The sequence below is a fragment of the Echinops telfairi genome, unplaced genomic scaffold (genome assembly GCF_000313985.2).
Source record: "Echinops telfairi isolate 266 unplaced genomic scaffold, ASM31398v2 ScPeMD7_7463;HRSCAF=8501, whole genome shotgun sequence".
Lineage (NCBI taxonomy): Eukaryota > Metazoa > Chordata > Mammalia > Afrosoricida > Tenrecidae > Echinops > Echinops telfairi.
In genome coordinates, this window is record NW_022111363.1 from 500,215 (window position 1) to 522,560 (window position 22,346).

The following is a 22,346-nucleotide window of genomic DNA, read 5'->3' on the forward strand; positions in this document are numbered from 1 at the left end:
AAAAGAAAAAAGTTGACTCCAAGAAAAAGATTAAGTAGAGTAGTAGTGATTCTGCTTGGCATCAAAGTAGTCTATCCTATTTTAACTCTAAGCCAAGAGATTCCCTACGCTATTTGTCTGAAGGACAGTGATTATGTCCAATGATTTTCTTAAAGCTTCATTTCAGTTCATCAGACCCTGGCATCTGATTTCATAAATTCCTCCCTCTCCGGTGACTTATGCATCTCTTTCTTATATATAGTATTTTAATACTGCTAAGAGAGACAACAATCCTGTAACTACGTATGAGAGCATCAAAAATTCATGGGAATATTCCACTTCTCCATGAACTTTTTAAAGCCCCCATGTATATCAGAAGATACTTGTTTGAAAGTCAAGAATATTCACGAGTTTCCATGGATACAGGGCTCAGCAGCGAGCTAAATCCAATCCACAGACTGCTTTTGTAGATACGAGGTTTATCGCATCGGTCACGCACACTCATGTATCTTTTGTTAATGGCTGCCTCAGCTCTTCAGGATGGTGTGAAGCAGTTGCCCACACCTTGCTGTTGAATCTAACTGCTGACCACTGCCACTGAGTCCATTGGCACGCAGAGTGACCCTATAGGGGCGGGGCAGAACTGCTCTGCCTGGTTTCCAAGGCTGTGCATCTTCGTATCTTTCTCCACTGCACTGACAGGTCGGTTCAAACTGCTAATCCTCTGTTAGTAGCCGAGGGCGTTCACCACTGTGCCACCAGGGTTCCTCAGCTGTTAGCCATGTGGCCCACAAGGTCTAAACTGCTTCCTATCTGACTCACTATAAGCAATTTTTTAAAAGGTTTGTTGATGTTTGCTTTATTTCAGAAAACAATTAAAATTGGGAATAGCTCCTAAATGTTTCCTCCCCGCTCCCACTACCATGACTAGAATTCGACCTTGCAAGTCTGGCTAGACCAGAGGATGTACACTGGTACAGATAGGAACTGAAAATACAGGGAATCCAGGGAGGATGAGCCCTACAGGACCAGTGGTGTGATTGGTGAAACAGGGAGGGTGGAGGGAGAGTGGGTAGGAAATAGGGAACCGATTACAAGGGACTATATGTGACCTCCTCCCTGGGGGACGGACAACAGAAAAGTCGGTGAGGGGAGACGTCGGACAGGGAAGATATGACAAAATAACAATTTATAAACTATCAAGGGCTCATGAGGGAGGGGGAAGCGGGGAGGGAGGGGGAAAATGAGGACCTAATGTCGGGGTTTTAAGTGGAGAGAAAATGTTTTAAGAATGATGTACAAATGTGCTTTACACAATTGATGTGTGTATGGATTGTGATAAGAGTTGTATGAGCCCCTAATAAAATGTTTTAAAAAAAAATTGGGAATAGAATTCTCTGCTATTCTCTTACATTTGATTAGCTTCACCACCTCCAAATGGTTTGAATGAGTCACCAGAGTTCCATTCACCTGAAAGAAAAAAAGAAAGGTGTATATGTCAGACACATTCTCTCAAGAGATGGGCTGATGTGCGCATGCATACAGAGGTTAATATGTGAGCATACACACAACCATGGCTGAATATTCACTTTTACAAATATTCCACTCGTTAAATCAGTGACAAATTAATGTAAATCCAACACAAGGCCTTGGCTTAAGAGACATTATAACTTATTCAACATGACAAGTAACAATACATACCAAGCAACACATTTATAAGTCACCACAGTTAAGGACTCTTGCAAATATAAAAGGTTTCTTTGGGTTAGAGTACCAATTTACTGGTTTGTAAAAATCATAACACATTTAAAATGATAATTATCGAGCAATATTGCCACAAAAATACTCAATTTACTTTTGGCTTTTTTAATCATGACCTAATCTTTAAAAACACAATTACGTTTTGGGCAGACTACCAAATCTCCACTAAACCAGACAAATCATTGTAAAATCAATGATGGCAGATGTAGTTAAGTTAAAATGTAGTATCATTTGATCTCCCTTTTGAGCCATTTAAAAGTTGTTTCCATTTTTAAAAAATGAAGGGGAAATACATGTGGATAAAGCCTCTGATAAATCCCCTCTAACCATAGACCAGGGATGTAAATAGCTTTGGAAGGTACATGATTCCATTTATTCAAACCCTTTACTTTACAATTCCCCAAAGTCATCTATTTTGATTACCGTGTGCACTTGAGTATAAACGGGTTCAAATATTAGCCGAGGCACCTAATCATATCACAAAAACGGCATTAACATGTGCTGGAAAACTAGGCTTATACACAAGTATATATGGTACTTTGGGGAATTGCATAATGCTATAAAATTTGCCCATTAAAAATTTTATTCTTTTGTTACTGACTTATAAAGTGCTCTTTACACAGTAAAGATATATAATGTGAAGATAAGTCAAAAAATATTGCTGCAGCATCAGGGAAACCTTTTAAAATGTAATGTCGAAGTGTGAAGCTGTTGTTTCTTGATACATCTTCCATATAGGTCTACATCCTATCTCTCTAAGCCTTGCCCAAATAATAGTGCACTCTTAATTTATACCCCATGGAAACGACAGTTTTGGCAACTTCAAAGGACTCAAGCTGTGTTCCTTTGAAACGCTCTGGGTTCTGGAACAAAAACAAGGCTGATGGGACAAGATCAGGGCTGCGTGGTGATGAGGGCATGATTTCTCCCAGGACAGCTCTTGCCACCAAAGAATGAGCAGATTCACTGTCATGACGGAAGAATTCCTCAGTGTGGTTTTCCTGGCCTGCCTCACTAAGACGATTTCCAATCTTCTTAGAAATTTTTCGTAATAAACCTCCATGATCATCCTGTGTCCTTCAAGAAAATCTATCAAAATCACCACTTTGGAATTAACAACAACAACAAAAAACCTAGTCACCGTAAGCTTCTGAGTTAACGGCCTTGGAAGCCACTGCTTTGACTGCACTTTCTATTGTGAAGGTGCCTAACAACACCGAGAGAGGCGTTCTGCTGAGAGCCGTGTCTGCCGCCATCCACTGATTGCACAGATGTAGGGTACACATTTTCTGCGGAATAAACTGTGTATATATGAAATGGAGTGCTAACGGCAATACTTTTTGGCTTATTCATAGAAGTTTTACATATTTTCCCCAGATCCTTTTTTCCCCCCTTTCTTTTTTGGTATGTAAAGTATATTTATGGTGTTCTATCCTATACAGTGATTTGATTTTAAGTAGTAAAGTTTGTCGACAGATTCAAAGAAATAATTTAATTCTCTGCCGATTAATCTGAAGTGCAAGGCCTCTTCCTGGCCTGTTATTTCACTGGTGGAGCTATACCTAGACCAAAGTGCTATGTTTTAAATTAACCCACATCTCCTCCCCTCATACATACATGCATATAGTGTAGAAATCCACATACAAACATACTGCAAATGGTATTCCATATATCAACTAGTTTATTTGGTATTCCATATAAAACACCCTATTTCTTCAGCTACTTATTGTCATGCAGTTGTAAAGATCGCCTGGAAGAATAATATAGTTTAACAAGTAACAACATACCTCTCCAATATTGGATGGCATTTCCCTACTAACAAATTATTTTGGAACGAAATGGTGGCTTTACAACAGTGAGTTATTCTTTTGCCCTGGAAGATACATGAGTCCATCTATTCAAGCCCTTTACTATGTGCTTCAGTAAAGGGACACATTAATATTAAATAAATTTTTTAAAATGAAATATTTAATTAATATTAAATAAATAAGTCTTTAGAGTCAAGAGCTCCATCATAGGTATGTGCTGTTTAGTTCAGTTTTCTTTTGATAAAACTTTGTCAGAAACAATCTGGCTAATGACATCAGTTTTTAATCTGATCATCAATTCCCCAACAGCCCTTACCTTGATGATGCGATCACCTGTCTGAACTCCAGCCCGCATGGCTGCTCCATCTAGAAGACAAAGCACTTACTTGACATGTAATCCCCGTGTAGTCACTGATACTTTTCTTGGGGGAGAGACAGTGACTGATAATATGGGCTGCAAATCTTGCCTCTGTCACTTACTAGCTGTGTGACCTAAAACTGACATGTTTTTGGTACTCTAAGCCAGAACAAGTGTGAAATGTGGATAAAAAATACCCACCTTGAATCATCACATCCAATACACAGAGGTGCTCAATATACAGGCACAGAAAAAGACACTGTGTTTAGTACTGTTTTGGAAAATAAATTAATATTTTTGAACTTATAACCATCTCTTTCATCGTTAGCTACCAGAATATCGCTGGTATCATGAAGAAATGAAGTTCTAGATGCTAAAAACTTGTTTTTATGTTCTAAAAAATTGAGTGACAATGTACAAAGTATCATCATGACCAAGGTATATGATTTGTCAAAGACAAACCTGGCACAAAAGCCACATGATTTGCCATCTCTATAATTGTTCTATTCCAAAAACCAAAGCAGGAAACAGACATTATTTAAGCCTTTCTATTCTCACAGATTGCTCTCAAGATAAACTGTGAAAACGCCTTGCCTTCTTTTACAGACTGTACGAAGACTGGATTGTCTCCACTGACCGTCAGCCCAAATCCATTGTCATCCTTCTGGATAATCACACAGCGCTGCACAAGACCTGCACAAGAGCCACAGGGCAGAGAGAGAAAACAGGAAGAAAAAGACATTACACAGTAGTAATGGACTGCATTCCCTGTGGCGAAGCACAAGGTAACAAATTAAATGGTATCCCATATACCAAACACACAGAGAGCATCACAAGGAGCCACACATATTGGGTTCTCATGGTAGACATGGAGTAGAAGTACTCAAAGATTAAAAATGCTCCAACAATACGGAAAGGATGGGGTATGAGAGGTGACACAATTAGAATAAAGGCCCATTCACATCTTTCCTATTTGTCTGCAGTACAGAATCCTTCCCTCTCCAGCTGTTTTGAGTGCTCTAACTCGTGATTAACAGTTTGGTAAAGAACACTATTAGCATCCCCTTACAGAAGGGTGACAAGGAGACAAGCCAGTCAGGGTGCAGTATAGCACCTCTGAAACACACAACTTTCCTCTAGTTCTTTAATGCTTCCTCTCCACCACTATCATGACCCCAATTCTACCCTACAAATCTGGCTAGACCAGAGCTTGCACACTGGTACAGATAAGAACTGGAACACAGGGAATCCAGGACAGATAAACCCTCAGTACCAATAATGAGAGTAGCGATACCAGGAGGGTACCCTTCCCAGGAGGACGGACAACAGAAAAGTGGGTGAAGGGAAATAGTGGTCACTGTTAATACATGAAAAAATATATATATAAATTTTCAAGGATTCACAAAGGAGAAAGGGTGGGAGAAGGGGAAAAATGAGCTGATACCAAGGGCTCAAACCCTTATTGGTCACCTTGGAACATGATAGGGAATCCAATCATTAATTTGATTTTATTATTTTAATTTATTGAGATAAAAGCACATATCAAAAATGTTACAAATCTAAATGGCATTACCAATGTTAAATGTATAGTTTAATAAAAATTCACATTTTTATAGATGGAAAAAACAAGAAAGAACATTGTTAGATATTCGGCCAGGAGCATCCCACAGTCAATTCTGGGTTCCCTCTCAAGAAAACAGACTACCAAAGAAAAGGAGATGTTCCCAGAGGACGTGCAGTGCAGCTCTTCTTCCGAGATGCTTAGGGCACGGGAAACGCTCAGAGGGAAGGAAGGGTCTAGCTTGTACAGAACAGAAACAGAAAGGAGGAAAAGGTAGGACAGGTAACCTATGGACTCAACCATGCCTTTCATCTGTTTCACATTCTTACTTACCTGACTCCTGGAGGAGAGTTTGTTTGCTCCTAGCTAAACAGCCACTGAAAGCTGACAAGGCAAGAGAAACAGGACTCGAGCCAAAGGGACAGGGGCGTCCCTTCTAGCACACAGAGCAGTGCCCACTGCGGTTTATCACAAATACCTCTGGAGCTCCTGAACCCTGCGTTAGCCACACACTTAACGCACAGGGTCAGCTTTGCAGAATCTATGTGTTTTGTCAAAAAAAATAATCTATGTGTCAGAACATAAAAAACAGCACAAGTACAAGATGATTAGAAAAAACCTCTTCAAAATAAAGACTTTTACATAAAAAATCATGTTCTTTTAAAAGACTGATGTGAAAACCAAATGATATGTTAACATTTCTATTTATGATCTGTTACAATGTAAACATACAAGAAGGCTTCAAAAAGTTCATGGAAAAATGGACTTAAAAGATGTTTCCATGAACCTTTTGAAGCCCCTTTGTGCGTATGTGTGTGTATACATATATACAAACTTTAACTTAAAATTGAGCATGGGCCTAAATAGAAAACCTAAAACTTTGTAAAAGTAAACATAGGAGAAGCTGTTACGAGCTCAGAATAGACAAAGATCTCTTAGCGCATAAAATGTACCTACTATAAAAGAAAAATCTGACCAATTAGATTTCAAAGTATCACAAAATTGCTCCTCTGAAGACATTGAAAAGAAAATGAAAATGCAAACTACAGACCGCAAAGAAAATATTCACAATACAAAATATCTGATAAAAAGCTTTTATCCAGATTATAATTTAATTATAAATTATAAGCCAAATTTCAAAGTGAGCAAAAGATTTTAATAAAGACATCACAAAGAAAGATAAGCCTGCATTCATGGTCATTGAGCACAGGGAAAGAGGCTCAACATCCAAATGCAAATGAAATGGAAGAAGATGAAAAAGATAGCACTATACACCACACAACTGGAATGGCTAAAATTAGAAAGACTGATAATGCCAAGGGTTGGCAAGTATGTGGAACAATTGAAATTCCATACATTGCTGGGGGGAGTGCATAACAGTAGAAAGTCTTTGTAAGTTTCTTATAAAGGTCGGCACACACAGGGATGGAAATGGGAAACACGGGGACAATGGGCTAAGCAGTGTCATACTGCAGGAACTGCGATGAGGAGAAGAATCAAATGCGAATGAATTATTGAATGGAAAACTGATGACCTGCTCTGGAAACCTTCGTCCAACTTACAATAAAATGTTTAAAATGAACAATAACAAAGCTAAGCATACACTTACATATGACTCAACAATTTAATTCCTAAGAAAATTAAAAACTCATGTCCACAAAAGACTGCCATGCAAATCTGCAAAGTAGTTGCGTTCATAAGAGCCTCAACTGGAAATCAATCAAATCTCCACTAAGAGGTGAATGGATAAGAAACGGCAAATTCAGCAGTTTAAACCTACCACTACTGAAAATTCTGATGAACAATTCTACAGAAGAACAATGATCAAAAGATGAGAAACGTGGAACACAATTTAAAATTCTCATGGAATCCATTTTCTGTGGAGGCATAGAGGGTAGAGGAACTCCAGAAACTATTGTCCTGAGGTAATCTTTAAACATTTAATTTAAAAAAATTGTAAATCCCTTAAAGGCTTCTTAAAACCAAGCAATAATGTAGCTTAACTAGTAATGATTGTCTGCCTCCTGTACTGTGCTTTTAAAAGATCTATCTAAACCAGATCAAAGAGAGCACAGCAGGAATGTCAGAGATGAGCGAGGAAACTTGGGGGCAATGAGTTTGGTGTTGACGGGAAAGAACAACTTGTACAAGGAGGTGAAGACGATGACACACTTGAAGAATGTAATCAGTGTCTCTGAGTTGTACACGCAGAAACTGTTAAACTGTGCATGTTCTGCTATACAGAGTCTCAACAATAACTAATAAAGTGAAATATTTTTTGAAAAACAGATTACAGGTTGTCTAGGGGTTAGGGTAGGGATACATTGGGGGTGATGGGAATGTTCTGTACCTTGATTCTAGTAGTAGTTCCACAGTGGCATTCATGCGTCAGAACTCGTCAAAAAGTATACTCAGAATGAGTATTCATATTCTTATGTAAACTGTATCAATAAAGTTTATTTTAAATATATATTTAAAGTAGTTCATTTCAATTTTATAGATTGCTAAATACTAAATAGTACTTGAGTTCAAATACAATGCAATGAGGACAGAGGAAAGAATTAAACCATTTTCAGTTGTTTGTTTAATGTAGCTTCCTTTAGGTAATTAGGAAGGATCATAAATAAAATAGGTATGAATAAAGAAACTCAAGTAAAAAAAGCATTCTTTATAAATTTCTATCACATAATTAAGGTAAAGATATGAATCCACAGGTGTTTTTATAAGAATCTTTCTAAATCCTGCTCTGTTATAAATATAACATCTTTATATAAATATAAATATTTCATGACCTTCTTTACATTCTCCTAAGCTTTCAGACTAAATTAGATTTGTAACTTTATGATAAAAAACATGGCAATTATAATATTCAAGATACATATACACACACCTATACTTACGATCGCTGGTGGCCCAGTGGGTTACACAGTGGGCTGCTAACAACAGGATTGGTGGTTTGAAACCACCAGCTGCCCCAGGGGAGAAAGAGGAGGCTTTCTATTCCCAGAAAGAGTGACAGTCTTGGAAATCCAAAGGGGCAGTTCCACCCTGTGCTATAAGGTCGCTAAGAGTCAAAATCAACTTGATAGCAGTGATTTTATTTTTTGAGTTTTTGATATATATGTAAAGCTCCCCAAACCTACCTCACGTGGGGTGGGAAATCAATGAACTAAAAGGGTTCTAATATTGATAGGTTGTGATGGTAAAGTCACTTTTCTGGTTCTTGAATGGAAGAGGGGTACAATATGAAGAGAAGGGGTAGTGTATTTTCCTTGAATATAATATATATAATATATAATTTAAAGTCTGACAAAGTGCTCATAAGTGTTACATTAGTATTTGGAGGCGGCCTGCTGTTGGAATTTCCTGTTCAGAAGTACATTACTCATTTATCCACGCCACCACTAAAAATACTTTTGGGTTAATAAACTCCTCCTACCAAATACAAATACTCCCTTCAGGGAGTCAATTCTCATTTGTGCCTTTTTCCAAGTTTTGTTTTAACAGACAGACAAATTAGTGTTGGCTGGGGAAGAAAGAAAGAAAAGAAATGTTACAGAGAAGGGCTTCGTGGGATCCAGCTAGCTTTAGAAGATGGGAGAGAGTAAGACGGCAGCTGGGCACGAGTTAGCTCCTCTTGTAGCTTTTCCTGAGTTTCCAGCCTGCCTTCATGTCTTTCCTCTTGACTCCCACTGCCCCATCATCTCAGGTGGACTCATGTTTGTTCAGATCCCCTCCTTAGATTCCGTGCTCCATGGGGGCAGGGGCTGTAGCCTATTTACAATTTTATTCTGGAACCTGGTGTACGTCCTGGCACATGGAAGGAAGGAAAAACAAAACTGCTGAAGAATTCATTAAAATCTGAAAAGCAGTGGAGTCTAGAAAGGCTTGGAAAGGGAGGTGATCAGAAGGGAATACAAAGTACCACTAACCACCACACAGTCAAGTAAACAAGGGGTTCTGAGCAGACTGCTAAGGATTGAGAAAATGTAGTTGGACTACCTTAGAGCAGTACAAGCCTATTTTCTCCAATGCACAATGGTTTCAGCCCAACACCTTCCTTTTAATTGTGCATCAAAAGGAGATGAGAAAGTTAGGATAAAGATTGAGGGAACAGAACTTCCTGCACGATCAGCCCCACTGTGTCATCCATTCACCTATCTACGTCTACCTGCTGGTTAGAGAATCAGGTGTACTTTAGCATAGAAGAATGGCTGGAGTAGTACAAAGAAAAAAAAAGACTTCACACATACAGCCAATTTAGGACCTATGGAAGTCAAATGAATGATGCTATTCTGTCCTTTGAATCTACTGTCTGCCTAAATTTAGGTTTGGGATAAAAATTAACTGCGAACTAAGCAGTCCTACCGGAAGACCTGGTGGCAGAGTGGCTGCTAACTGCAAAGTCAGAAGTTCAAATCCACCAGGAGAAATAGGAGGCTTTCTATTCCCATTAATAATCAAGCGTCTCGGAAAGCCACTCGGACAGTTTTATCCTGACCTTCAGGATTGCCATGAGTCAGAATCAAATCGGTGGCAATGAGTGGGTTTTGGAAGCTGTCTGACCATTCAGAATTTAGAAATCCAGCCTCTCAAATAGTCCCATCTGTTTTGTACCTTCCCATTCAAAAATCAAAGTGATTGTCCTTGTTCTCGTGAGAAAGTGGTATACAGTACTCACTATACACCAAGAGGCTATTTTAACATACTACAGAGCATAAATCCCACCCCTTAGGTTGAATTCCACTGTCTTGAGAACAGTGATGGATTAGTAAAATTTTCATCTTCAATGGGGAAGAGCAGGGCTCAATTCCTAGCCAATGCATCTCATGTTCTGCCTCCACCTACCTATCTGTCAGTGGAGGTCTGTGCGTTGCCATGCTGCTGACAAGGTCTCAGTGGGATTTCTAGACTGAGACAGATTAGGAAGAAAAATCTGAAAATCCACTGCACAAAACTGGCCCGGCAAGCATTATGGTGACAACAGTCCCATCCTATTATCAGTGGTGTATGTGGTGTCGGGGTGGCTAACTTAATGGCAGTTAACAACTGCACGCTAGCCTTAACCACTAGAGCCACAAGGACCGAATCTTTGAAATGTCTTTTTTCCCCTTTGTTTCAGAAAATTTGTAGTGATTGGTTGTTGATTAGCTGTTTAGCATGCTACCTGCTGTAGGTGCTGTGAGGAGTGCAAAACTACTAGAGGCCTTAGCTCTCAAGGAACTCAAAACTTGACAAGAACAGAGCAGAAACAGAAACAAGGGCCGTGTCTAAGAATCACATGGGGGATGGCACAGATAATAAGCCCTCTGTGTTAGAAAAGAAGGACGAGCAACTTGGACTGCTGGCCCTTAATTTCACCCATACAACCACCCTCTGCATTTTCACTCTCATGGCTTACATGACTACATATCGTCCATGATTTGTGTGTACGTGGGGAGGGGCTGAATCTTATTGTCTGCGATAAAGTTGAGTCTTCATAATCATCATACAGACAGGTTGTTTTTCTCCTTATAAGCTCACATAATCACTTTGATCTGAATTATGTCTAGGCACTTGGTTTGAGATAGGCAAGGATGATATTTAGGAAATAAATTAATGACTATAGTTTAAATTTCCTTTAAACTCAGTCACATTAATACTTCATTCCTACTGTTCTTGGCACATGAAGATTTTTTTTCCTTCCCAAACGACTTGTTTTTTAAATGCAAAAAAGGGTGGGTAAAATAGTATACTTTACTATTGTAATTATTAATTCTTTTGTACCAGACTATGAGTCTTGAAGGCAGAAATATATCTATTTTCTTTGTGTTCCTGTGTCTTCCTATAGTGTCACACCGACAATATAGGAGGTGCTCCATGAATCTAAAAACTCACCGCCATCAAGTCAATTCCGACCCAGAGAAACCCTTCAGTGCAGAGCAGCACTTCCCTGCTGGTTTCTGGGGCTGTGAATCTTTCACCGGGACAGGAGGAGCCATCTGCGGAGTTTGATTACTTTTTGATAAAAGGCAAAACCACAGGCCTGAAGACTATGCAAAATAGAGACAGACTTTTAGAAGAACACCCATTAATCTTCTGCGCCCTGCTAAATTCCAACCCAAGTCATTTGGCTACCCAAAGAACTCCTCTGATTACAGACACATTTCTTTTTAGTTCCCATTTTTTCAGAATCATGATATTTACCTGGAAGCTATGTAAGCAGACATTATGCTTCTGGTCATCTGTGAAATAAAGATACCTTATCAAAATGACCTACATAGCATCTGTGGCTGAATTTCCCTCTTTTTTACATTTTATTTCTTTATTGCTGTTATGACAATGTGGCATCGTAAACCAAAATGAAAGAATGGCTTCTTACTCAATAGATAATTGCCAAGGATTTGAGTGTTAAAAAAAGGGGGAGGAGGTGAGGTACAGTCCCTGGTAATGCTCTGGAGGGAGGGGAGGAGGGGACAGTAAAGAGAAAGGAGGGAAGTTGCCCCCTTGAGTTTCACTATAACAGAGGCCTGGACAATGGCGCGTCCATTCTGCTGGAGAGCAAATAAACGGAAATGGAGTGCTGAACGTGGACAGCAGCAGGCTAAACCTGCCAATGTGCATTTACTTTAGGGAAAGCGTTATTCATTCTTCACCTTTAATTTTACTACATGGCCAAACTTCTCTGCAGCTCACTTCTCAAGAATGAGCTGCGGGGAAGGGTGGGGAGAAAAGCCATGCGCAACCTCATAAAAACAGCTCATTTTTAAACTGCTGCCAGACATACATGTTTTATGAGTAAGACCTCAGATAATCCTTTGATGAAGAAGCTTCTTGATTCTGAACGCACAATGCTGCCAGCAGGAAGAGCCTCAAGTTTCAAGTGTGCTGATTTCCTTCTTTTAGACTGGCTCACGAATTAAGTCCCTTTCCAAGTCATAGTTTCTTCCAACTTAAAATTTTTCAGAAAGAAAGGAAGGACCATCCAGTGGAGAGGAATCAAGATCTCGATCCATCAATTCTCTTTACTGAAATACGTTTTCACTGTGGCAACCAGAATTCATTCAAAACACCTGATGAGTTGCCCCCACTATGGCAGGCTTTCAGGGAGACGTAAAGGTGAATACAGACACAAGTAAGCATGCATGAAACAGGACAGCAACCAAGGTGGGGTAAAACTAAGCAAGCGCTGGGAAAAAGGTAGCATTTGAATAAGGCTTTGCAGGATGGATAAGATTCTAACGTGGAGTTGTATGAGAGAAGTCCTTCAAGACAAAGGAAATGACCTGCTCAAGGGAAGAAGACCAAGCCATATTCAGGATATGACAATTTTCAGGAGAGTCTGATACCTTTGGACAAATAGTAGATTAAAGCAGAAACGGGAAATCAAAACCAAATCCAGCATAGCATAATATCTATTCATACTTCATCGTGGGACATCATTAAATAGGACACCATTGAGAGGTTCCTGGCAAGAATGGCAAAACCCTTTGAGTCAGCAGTTGCAATGTGGCTCACTCACGGCCATCAAGCCGATTCAGACTCAGGCAACCCTCTGGGAGAGGGGAGAACGGCCCCTGTGGGTTTCTGACACTGTAGAGCTTTACAGAAGCAGAAAGCCTCATTTTTCTCCCACGGGTGGCTGTTCATTCCACACTGCTGATCTTGGTTAGCAGCCGAACACGTGACCCATGCTGCCACCAGGGTTCCTCTGAGGGTGACAGAGGTGCTAGCCAACAGCTGACTCCTCGGGAAAGAAAGTAGGCAAAGATGTCAGAGACAGAAGGCAAAGTGACAGTGCCACCAAAGGACTTAGTAAAGTCAAGAGGAAGAGCAATCTCTACAGAAGGGTAATTCCCATTTGTCATTCTAACTTTTTGGAGAACTTTCAGCATCTGAGCACAACAACCCAGCAAACAGTCACAATCTAAGAAGAGATGGGAAGAAAGCTCAGGGATAGAAATCTGGCTCATCCCTGCACTTCTAAGGCAAAAGGGAAAAACCAGCAAATTAAGAAGAGGCACAATCATTGAAAGAGAAGACCAAAACCCAAATTCACTGTCATCAAATCAACGCCGACTCATAGCGACCCTGTAGGGCAGGGCAGAACTGCCCCTGTGGGTTTCTGAGACTAAATACCTACCAGAGTAGAGAGCCCTGTCGTTCTTCCGCTGAAAGATAAATGGGTGGCAATATTAAAGACATTAAAGAAGCGCATCAGCCCTGCCACAGGGCTTAGAAGGGAGATGAGAACTAAGATAAAAATTCATGGATTTTCAATTCGAATGTTTTTCTTCAAGACAGTTAGGTGTTCAAAAGGCAGACTACAAGAGGTTAAGAAATAAGTCATCAGGACCTAAGAAAGATCATTAATAATAACAATTCAGTGGGACAAAGTATGAAAAGCCAGAATAAGAAAAAGTCAGAAATATTTTTTAAATAGACTCTGAAATCGTCAAACTAGACTATTTCAAGTACTAGCACCTCACTTCAAAATATATGGTTTAGGATGTGAGAGCGATCTAGCTGCGACATCTGTCACCCCACTGATCGCCAGGGCTGATTCGGCTGACCTGGCTGGCTGGGCAGGTGCCCCCTTCCTCCCTCACCGCGCCATGTGCGTCCCTCCCGAAGCTGCGCTCTTGGGTGAAGAGGACGACCTTCCCCATAGAAAGAGGACCGTCCTTCGGTCAAGGGCATATGAGTAGCTGTGCTCCCCTGCTAGAACCTCCAAACAAGTCCCAAAATACATATTTCAATTTCAATAATACAATACAATATTATCACCTAGAATCTTTGTGGAATGAAGCATACACATTCAATAGCATCCAAAAGGGACAGAGGAAAAATCAGGGTAAGTGGGATGTTGTCCTCCTACACGGAGGAGAAACTTCACACCAAAGAAACCAATATAAACAAGCCTTTAGTTTCTTTTTCAAATGAGCAAGGACATCTTTCTCTCAAAATAGTTTTAAAATGGCTAGGAAACTTTAAAACAAGTAATTTATAAGTGAGTTACACTTATAATAAGTACCCCAGCTGATAAACTTTAGCCCAAGAGAGGACAATCGCAAAAGCTAGGAGGCGACTTGTTAAAGAGACCCCAGCCACAGGCAGAATGCCACGGGTTGCTATGACTGTAATCATAATCCAGTATTTATCAAGCCTTCCTAACTCTTTAGATATTCTTTCCCCCCTGAGAACTACAGTCAATCTGCCGTCTACCCATACAAGAGATAACATATCTATAGAGTGGGAGAGATTTAAGTTAACATGCTAACGCTGTTCTCAACAGCTCATCTCCGTGACACGTGCTCTTGGAAGACTCATGGTTCATGACTCCTTCCGAAACTGTAATTCCAGCGTTCGCGAGAAGTGGGGAAGCCACACCTTACTTACCAATGTACCACTTAACATGCTTCTATTACTACCACACCGGTGGCATGTCTGGACCTGTGTCCATGCTACTTCCTATCACTGGTTAAGAAAAACATTAGAACGATATTTCTAGTCATAGATCACTAAACTGCTAGCCTTCATCCAAAGCAAACAGCAAGCGCTGCACAGACACCACAGATCTTCTAGGAAAATGGAAAGGTTACTAGAAAAGAACAGAGAAAAGGGGCAGTGTCAAGTGCCTACAGGGAGAAGCCTTTCTGTAGTGCAGAAAGACAGTCTGGAGAGACTTGGAAGTTTATCTTGGTGATGGCAAGTCAAACTACTGTGATGGGAAGAAAAACATACACTTGACATGTCACAAGGCACAGCATGTATTTCCTGTTGCACTACTTGGGGGTGGGGTGGTCACTGGTCACAAAAAGTCAGGCAAAGAGCTATGTGTATGTCTAAATCAAAGCAAACACTGAGGCTTCATAATACTAAGAACTAAAGCGTGCCAGACATCATGGGCTCAATTGCCGGTCAATTTAAATTAGAAAATGTCCTAAATCATTGTTTCTCAAAATGGGTGATACCACCTCCAAGGATGGGCTGGGGAGGCGCTGCAAAAGTAGACACCTACACTTGATGTTGGATTATGGGTTACAGTACAAAAAATTTTAATGATCAGCGGAGCATGGAGTAATTATTTTCTGAACAGAGGGTGGTAGGCCAAAACACTGATCACAGGGATGTGTTGACCAGACTAGAGATAGTACGCTAATTTGATGCATTGCCCTGCGTTTTTTGTTTGTTTTTTTCTTTATTTGTATCAAGTTGGAAAAGAGTAAAGCTTCAAACCCATTCTTCCTGGTTCAGACATGGCAGATGAAATAAAACCAAAACAAATTTCAGTCTGGGTGAAACAGAATGGTAACTGAACAGGGAGAATTATGTGTCAGAGGCCTGTTAGAAACTTAATCTCTACTTTAGAAAACAAGGACAGTATGTTCACGGCACGTGCACGGCATAGCAACCACATCTCTTGACCGATAGGGTCAGAAACAACAGTGCCCTGCTCAAAGGTGGTAGCTGACAGCGCTGCTCTGAATGTGTGTCATTCCCCAAAGTCCTGGCAATAATCCAATCTCCTGCATCAGGCTCCTGATGGGGGTGCCTTCTCTTCTAGGTCTTCCATTCTAAGGCTTCAGCTGCTCAGTTTTCCTATTTTATTTATTGTTATGCTTCATCCAAATTTTAAAAATTCAGGTCTATTCCCAATTTTGCTTCATGGGCCACAATTGAGCCAGCATGAATTGGTTTTGAAGCCCTGGGAAAAAGCCCAGGGAAACATCTATTTAATAGACTTTTGGCTCTCGGAAAGAAGACCTAGTTTTCCTCAGAGGCCAAATTTGGAGTCTTCCCATAAAGAAATAATGTTATTAGTCTTCTGGAGATTATTAGATGCCAAAGAAAGGAAGGAAGCAGGTATAACTAGGCAAAGAAAAAATTAAAAGTTATGAACTTCCAAACAAAGCCCATGTAATCTTCAGAAGCTAGGACACAGTCTGAAAATATTAATTTTTCAATTATCTGCTGTAAGAGTTAAAGAGCCCTACTGACTTGGTAGGATAAACAATGGACTGCTAATACAAAGTCAGCAGTTCAAACCCACTAGCCGCACCTCAAGAGAAAGATGAGGTAGTCTGCTCCCATAAACATTTACTTTTTTTTTTTTTTACCATTTACCACTGTTCCCAAAACAATTAAATTAAAATATCCAAGAGTAGCTAACACATCTAAATTAGGCCAGTACTATATTTACTGGAAAAGATTGGTAGCACTGCTTAAATTGACATGATCAAAGGTCTACAAATAAAATTTGGGAAGATGTCAAGGATTCAAAGCCCATTCATATTCTTTAGAGGAAGCTGACCCAAACATAGGAGAGCCCCATCACCATCTTAACCACAACAAGGTAAAAGGAGAAGATGGGCAGTGTGACCTATTCTCATTCTATAATGTTAGTTTCTAGTAGCCGGAAGCTTTCACATCACAGCCACATTAAAACCGCGGGATCCCTTTCCCTGCAGCACATCATGCCATGCAGAGCAGACACAAGAAAGGCTGCAGTTATTTTTTAAAAGAAGGAGGAGGAGGAAGAAAGGAATAGCAAGAAGGAAGCGCCAAAGGTGCAGGCTGCATTGGCTACATTAGCTTACCATATGTCTCGGGTCTACTCTCCTCTGAACTAGACTTTGTCTTCTTGGAGGAGCTGTCTGCACAAGAGCGGGGGAAAAAGGAGAGAGATATAGAAAACATGGAGACCAATGGGGAGGAAAAAACAGAATGAGTCATGATCCAGTTAAATCATGCAACACACATATGAACATCATAGGTGACAGCACTCAGAATAGTCACAAACAGCACAGGTCATGACATATTTCAAAGATGTATCAAAGGAAAGACTGCAATAAAAATACATTCAAACCAAACAACACATGGATAACACGCATCTACAGAATATGTAACATGATAACTGGAGCGCTGACCAAAGCACTAAACTCTGTAGCGACTTCCTAAGACAGCACTGCATAGCGTGCTGCAGCAGTCTGTCCTCTGATGGGCAGCACCCCATGGGTGAGGACCACAGAATTAATCAACCTAACCAGGCTACAGGCAGAAACAGTAGACCCTAATTAGCAAGATAATAGCTAAGCATATCAATGAAAGCCTCTGAACCCCATGACTTTAAAGTTGTCAAAATTTGGTGTCAGCAACAAAAAATTCTCTCTTACAAGAGATCCAGAAGTATCTCCCCCCACCTCAACCTCCTCAACTGATGACTTGGCATTTCATTTTACCCACTACCCAAGAAGCAGAAAAAGGATTGGCTCTTCACAGATTACTTTTCCCTTTCTAGATAATAGTTACAATACTTTTTCAGCATAAGAGTAATTTGTATCAAAAGCATAAAGTATTTTCACTAAATATAGAAAGCATACTTTCTTTTATGTACTTAGAATTCCATTTCTAAGTAAAGATCGCAAAATGCAGGGATCTGAGACCTCGGCACGTACTTTGTCTTTGCCAAATAGGCATACAACTGAATAAAACAGTGCGTCTACAGAAAAGCAAAGTGATCTCACAACTTTTACAAGTTAAATACTGAATGAGTTTACTAGGGGAAAGTTTATAAATAATTCCCTGCTCATAGCAGTGAGGGCAGCTTTTAAAGCAAAAGTCTAGATTTTACAAGCGAAGAGTCAACCTCTATGCATAAAAATTGAGAAAATGAATCGTCACACCAACATAAGAACACTGGGAAAGAATCCATACAACTGAGGCAGAAAGAGAACCTGACTGAAGACAAAGGCCCTCTATACATTTATTTATTCTACAGTAAGGCCTCTGTCATTTTGAAGTCTTGTTCTCTAATGTTCCAACTGAATGTTCCAATGCTTACCCAAGTCAAGCTCTCATAACCTGGATCTTAGGGTATACCATAGCCCCTATTTATCTTAATACTTTAGTCTGCGGTCTGACCAAACGTACCAGTGAAGATAAAATTCTAGTATTCACAGGATTTTGAAATACATTATGTTTAAAAATGAGACATTCATAGGGGGAACTATCGGGTTAAAAGTTGGGCGTCTCCAGAGAACAGAGGTTTTATGTAAGTGGGAGAGAGGGCGGAGAAAGACGAGTACTAAAACCGACCTCACAACTACTTTTGGATGCTGCAGGTATTCCTGTAGTTGAAGGTGAATCCTGAATTTTGCTACTCTCAATACTCCTTGAAAAAACATAAAGCGGATTACCTGTGGGGTCAAAATCATGTGATGTACTGCGTTCAACTTTCTGCTTCTTATCTGTTGATGACTCTCGGTTCAAAATACTTCCATGCCTGAATTTAATCAAAACAATCAAATAAGAAAACCATCACATTAACAATGTAGTTTAAACATTCCAAGTATGTTTTAAAAAAACAAAGAAATCAGCGCGCGTTACACATTTATCATAAACCCCTCCAATCTACATTTTGCAAGAAAATTCAAAAATCCACAACTTAGTCTCTGCTATATGCAACACATGGTCTATTTACCTGCTTACAAACCTTCTTGAAAAATAAATTAATTAAACATGCTTGAAGGATTAAAAACAGCATTAATCTTTGTCTTATTTTAGTCTTAGAAATAACTGCTTGAAATGTTGAGGTTTTCATCGGTTAATCACTCTCATTTCCATTTGACATGAAGTGAAACTGTGTCAAAAAGTAATCTTACACTTCCTCCAACCAGACAGCATGCATGGGAGCAGTGAGAACAAAAACCAAGGCAAGAGCTGCTTTAAGTCTCTCGGCAGTTCTGGCAAAGGAGCCTTGGTGCACAGCGCAAGGCGGGTGGTTCAAACCCAAGTGCCCCTTCAAGGGAGACAGGTGAGATTATCTATTTCTGTAAGATTCATGGCCTGGAAAACCCTTGGGAGCCCTTCCACTTCACCCAACAGGTCACTGTGAGTTGAAATCAGCCAGGTGGTTTGATTTAGTTCGGGTATAGTTCGGGCACAGGAGTTTTAGTCAGACACCTTCAGGCCCAGCAGACACCAGAATGGCTAATTTTCCTATGTCCTATCCTATTACACTGATCAGATGATGCTATTACACTGATCGGGTAATGGCTGAGCAACAAACAAGACCATGGCAAGAATGCATGCACATCAATCGAAATGCCACCAGGGCTTCCTTGAACTGTCAAGATTGGCACTGAGTATTCTGGATTATACTGTTGTTAGAAAATGATGAAAGTACTGCATCGACTAGGAATGCCATTGTTACCTACATTTGAAAGAAGGTTTAAGATCATTAAGATGGGAGAGAAGTGTTGAAGCACAGATATTGAGAGAAAAGCATTTAATATCTGCTGATGAGTGATTACGAGAGGCTTCAAAAAGTTCACGGAACAATTCAATTACCTTTTACTTCCATTTTTTTCTGTGAGCTTTTTGAAGCCCCCTGGTAAATAGACATGAATATAGGCACAGGCGTATTCGACCATTTGCAATTGCTTCCTTTAATGCTGTAAAGCAACTAAGACTACAAAAGTTTGCCAGAGTTCAGTAAACTATATAAAATACAGTAAACCTGGTAAGCCATTTACACTCCCCAAGCCACTCACAACTGAAAACATCCACAAGCAGATTTTTAAATTGAATCTCTTCAGAGGGAGTGATCTTAAGTATCAATTTGAACAAACTTTCAAAATGCTTATATAAAAAACACTGAAAATGTTACCAAAACAATGCTGTCTTCCAGGAAAAATATGCAACACCTGTTACATTTTAAATTGGTAAACATTTTGAAATTCTGAACTACTTAGACCCATGTTTTCAAAAGCCACAAAGATCCAGCACACTTTCAAAGGAATCTAATTAAAATTTAATCTAAATATATGGACTGCATCTGGACAACTTACCTTATAGGTTTTTTGAGAGGAAACCTGAAACAGAGAGAGAAAAGGGAAAGACGTCGTTAATTCATTTGTAAGATTATGATATGAAGTTTATTCATTACACTAAATCAGAATAAGAGGATCTAAATCTTAGCTATCTTTTGGAAAACGAGACTCAACAAACAGGTAAAATAAGCTGGATGGCATTCTTCAAATTCTTCACTTGTAGGCACATTTATCAGGTCCCACTGCACATGGGTCCTCTTTCTAAAATCCAAGTAATTTAGCAAAGCTAACTAAATTCACTAAAGGCTTGCTATATGCCTATACCTATTCTTATGCATACTATCTCATTTAATCCTCAAAAGTAACCCCAAGCAAAGGTATTGTTATTTTCAGTCTACTGGTTAAAAAATCAAAGGGAAAGAGAAAGGTCTTACCATTAAAATAATAACTTTTGCTTCTCAAGCAGTCTTTTCCTCATCACCTCTCTCTACCACCACCCAAAATAACTGGTTGCTGATTACTGTACTATTTTCCCTTTGTTTTTTGTTATGGTTTTATTGGCATATAACTCACATATAATACAATTTTATCATTCAAACATATTAAGATTTGTGAAATCAACACCACAATCAATTTCAGAACATTTTCTGCTCCTACTCATTGTTGTTAGTTTTCCATCCACCCCTGCTATGGCCCCAAGCAATTCTTAACCTAGCTATTATCTCTATAGACCTATCTATGCTGGATACAGAAAATCATACAAAACACAAATAGGAAGTAAGCAAACCAAAAAATAAATAATTGGCTAAACAAAATACAGAAACAATAAAAAAGAAAGCAGAAAATATTAAAAACAGAAAAACAAATTTTAATGGGGTAAAAGGGTGGTTAAATGATAAAGCGTTACATTCTAACCTAACTACATCTGCCATAATCAACTTTCCAATATTCTCTGGTAGGTAGCAAGGCTCTGTATACAGATCCTTTGGCTGTGGTCAGAGGAGACTCACTGGAGGCTGCATCCATGTGGGGACCCTGCATATGGATTTGGGGTTTCCATTGTCGTCCACAGCCTTAAGCTTTGACACCATTCTCTCCTTCGGATTTGAATTTTATTATTTACAATCCTTGGATCACACAGGCTGGTGTGCTTCTTCCATGTGGACTTGGCCAACACCTCAAAGTGAGCCCCAAATCTATTCATATATTTATGGTTTACTTATATCTCTGATGTACTGTACAGACATCATTTTCACTTCATGATAGAGAACGTGAGTATCCTCAAGTAACTATATCTAGCTTTAGTAACAAGCATAAGTGCATGTGAGAAATCTAGATCAAACTAGGAGTACTAATAGTTACTAAAAATACGTTCCAAATGTAGGGGACTTTTTTTCTTTATTTTCTATTTTTGATAGAAAACTTCTTAATGGCACCTAACAACAATAACAACAACACTGAAGCAAAACAAAACAAAACAAACCCAGATATATTACCAGTTGTTTTTCTTTAAAGAACTATTACTGGAGGTTTTGTGATAAAAGCTTGACGCTACACAGCAACGCTAATCTAAGTCCAAAAGAGTGGTCTTGAATTTCCTCCTACCCTTCTTTTCTTGTCATTTGAGATTCTCTCCGTCTAAGGCATCTTGCTATACAAAACTTGTTTAAGTAGTACGAATGGTGCTTATTATCAGTAATATTTTTAAAGGCTATTAGTAAAGAAAACAATGTATTCCCAAAGACTATACTTAGTAGGGAGGCACTCTTGTTGTTTAAAAAATTCTCTAAAATACACTTTTAATGATAATTCTATTTGATTTCTACTAAAGTCAAAGTTGATCCACAGGGAAAAAAAAATGAAGCATCTAAAACCCTCCCCAATAAACAATGGCAACCTAACTCACAAGAAAATTAAGGACAACAGAAAAAGGGGTTCTGGGACATGAGGACACTGCTTTAGAAGTACATGTGCTGACAAAAGGACCAAATCCTCAGAAATAGGAGTTCCTCAATAACTCCCTAGTTTTCAGAATTTGTTTCTTTTAAATTACAGATGAATGTTAA

General features: G+C 39.3%; 1 protein-coding gene across 3 annotated transcripts in view; it reads right to left on the bottom strand.

Moving 5' to 3' along the window:
• The window catches only part of ARHGEF12 (Rho guanine nucleotide exchange factor 12), a 181,208-nt gene that overhangs the window by 74,418 nt on the left and 84,444 nt on the right, over positions 1–22,346 (bottom strand). Inside the window, exons 2-7 of one of the 3 annotated variants that reach the window (XM_004712819.3) lie at positions 20,299–20,322; positions 18,646–18,731; positions 17,047–17,103; positions 4,501–4,599; positions 3,865–3,914; positions 1,392–1,449 (exon numbers count right to left, since the gene is read on the bottom strand). In XM_004712819.3, the coding sequence (XP_004712876.3) occupies positions 1,392–1,449; positions 3,865–3,914; positions 4,501–4,599; positions 17,047–17,103; positions 18,646–18,731; positions 20,299–20,322 (374 nt within the window). Of the gene's footprint in view, positions 1–1,391; positions 1,450–3,864; positions 3,915–4,500; positions 4,600–17,046; positions 17,104–18,645; positions 18,732–20,298; positions 20,323–22,346 lie in introns of those variants that run through there. The other 2 variants (XM_045283559.1, XM_045283560.1) reach the window with 2 other exon arrangements.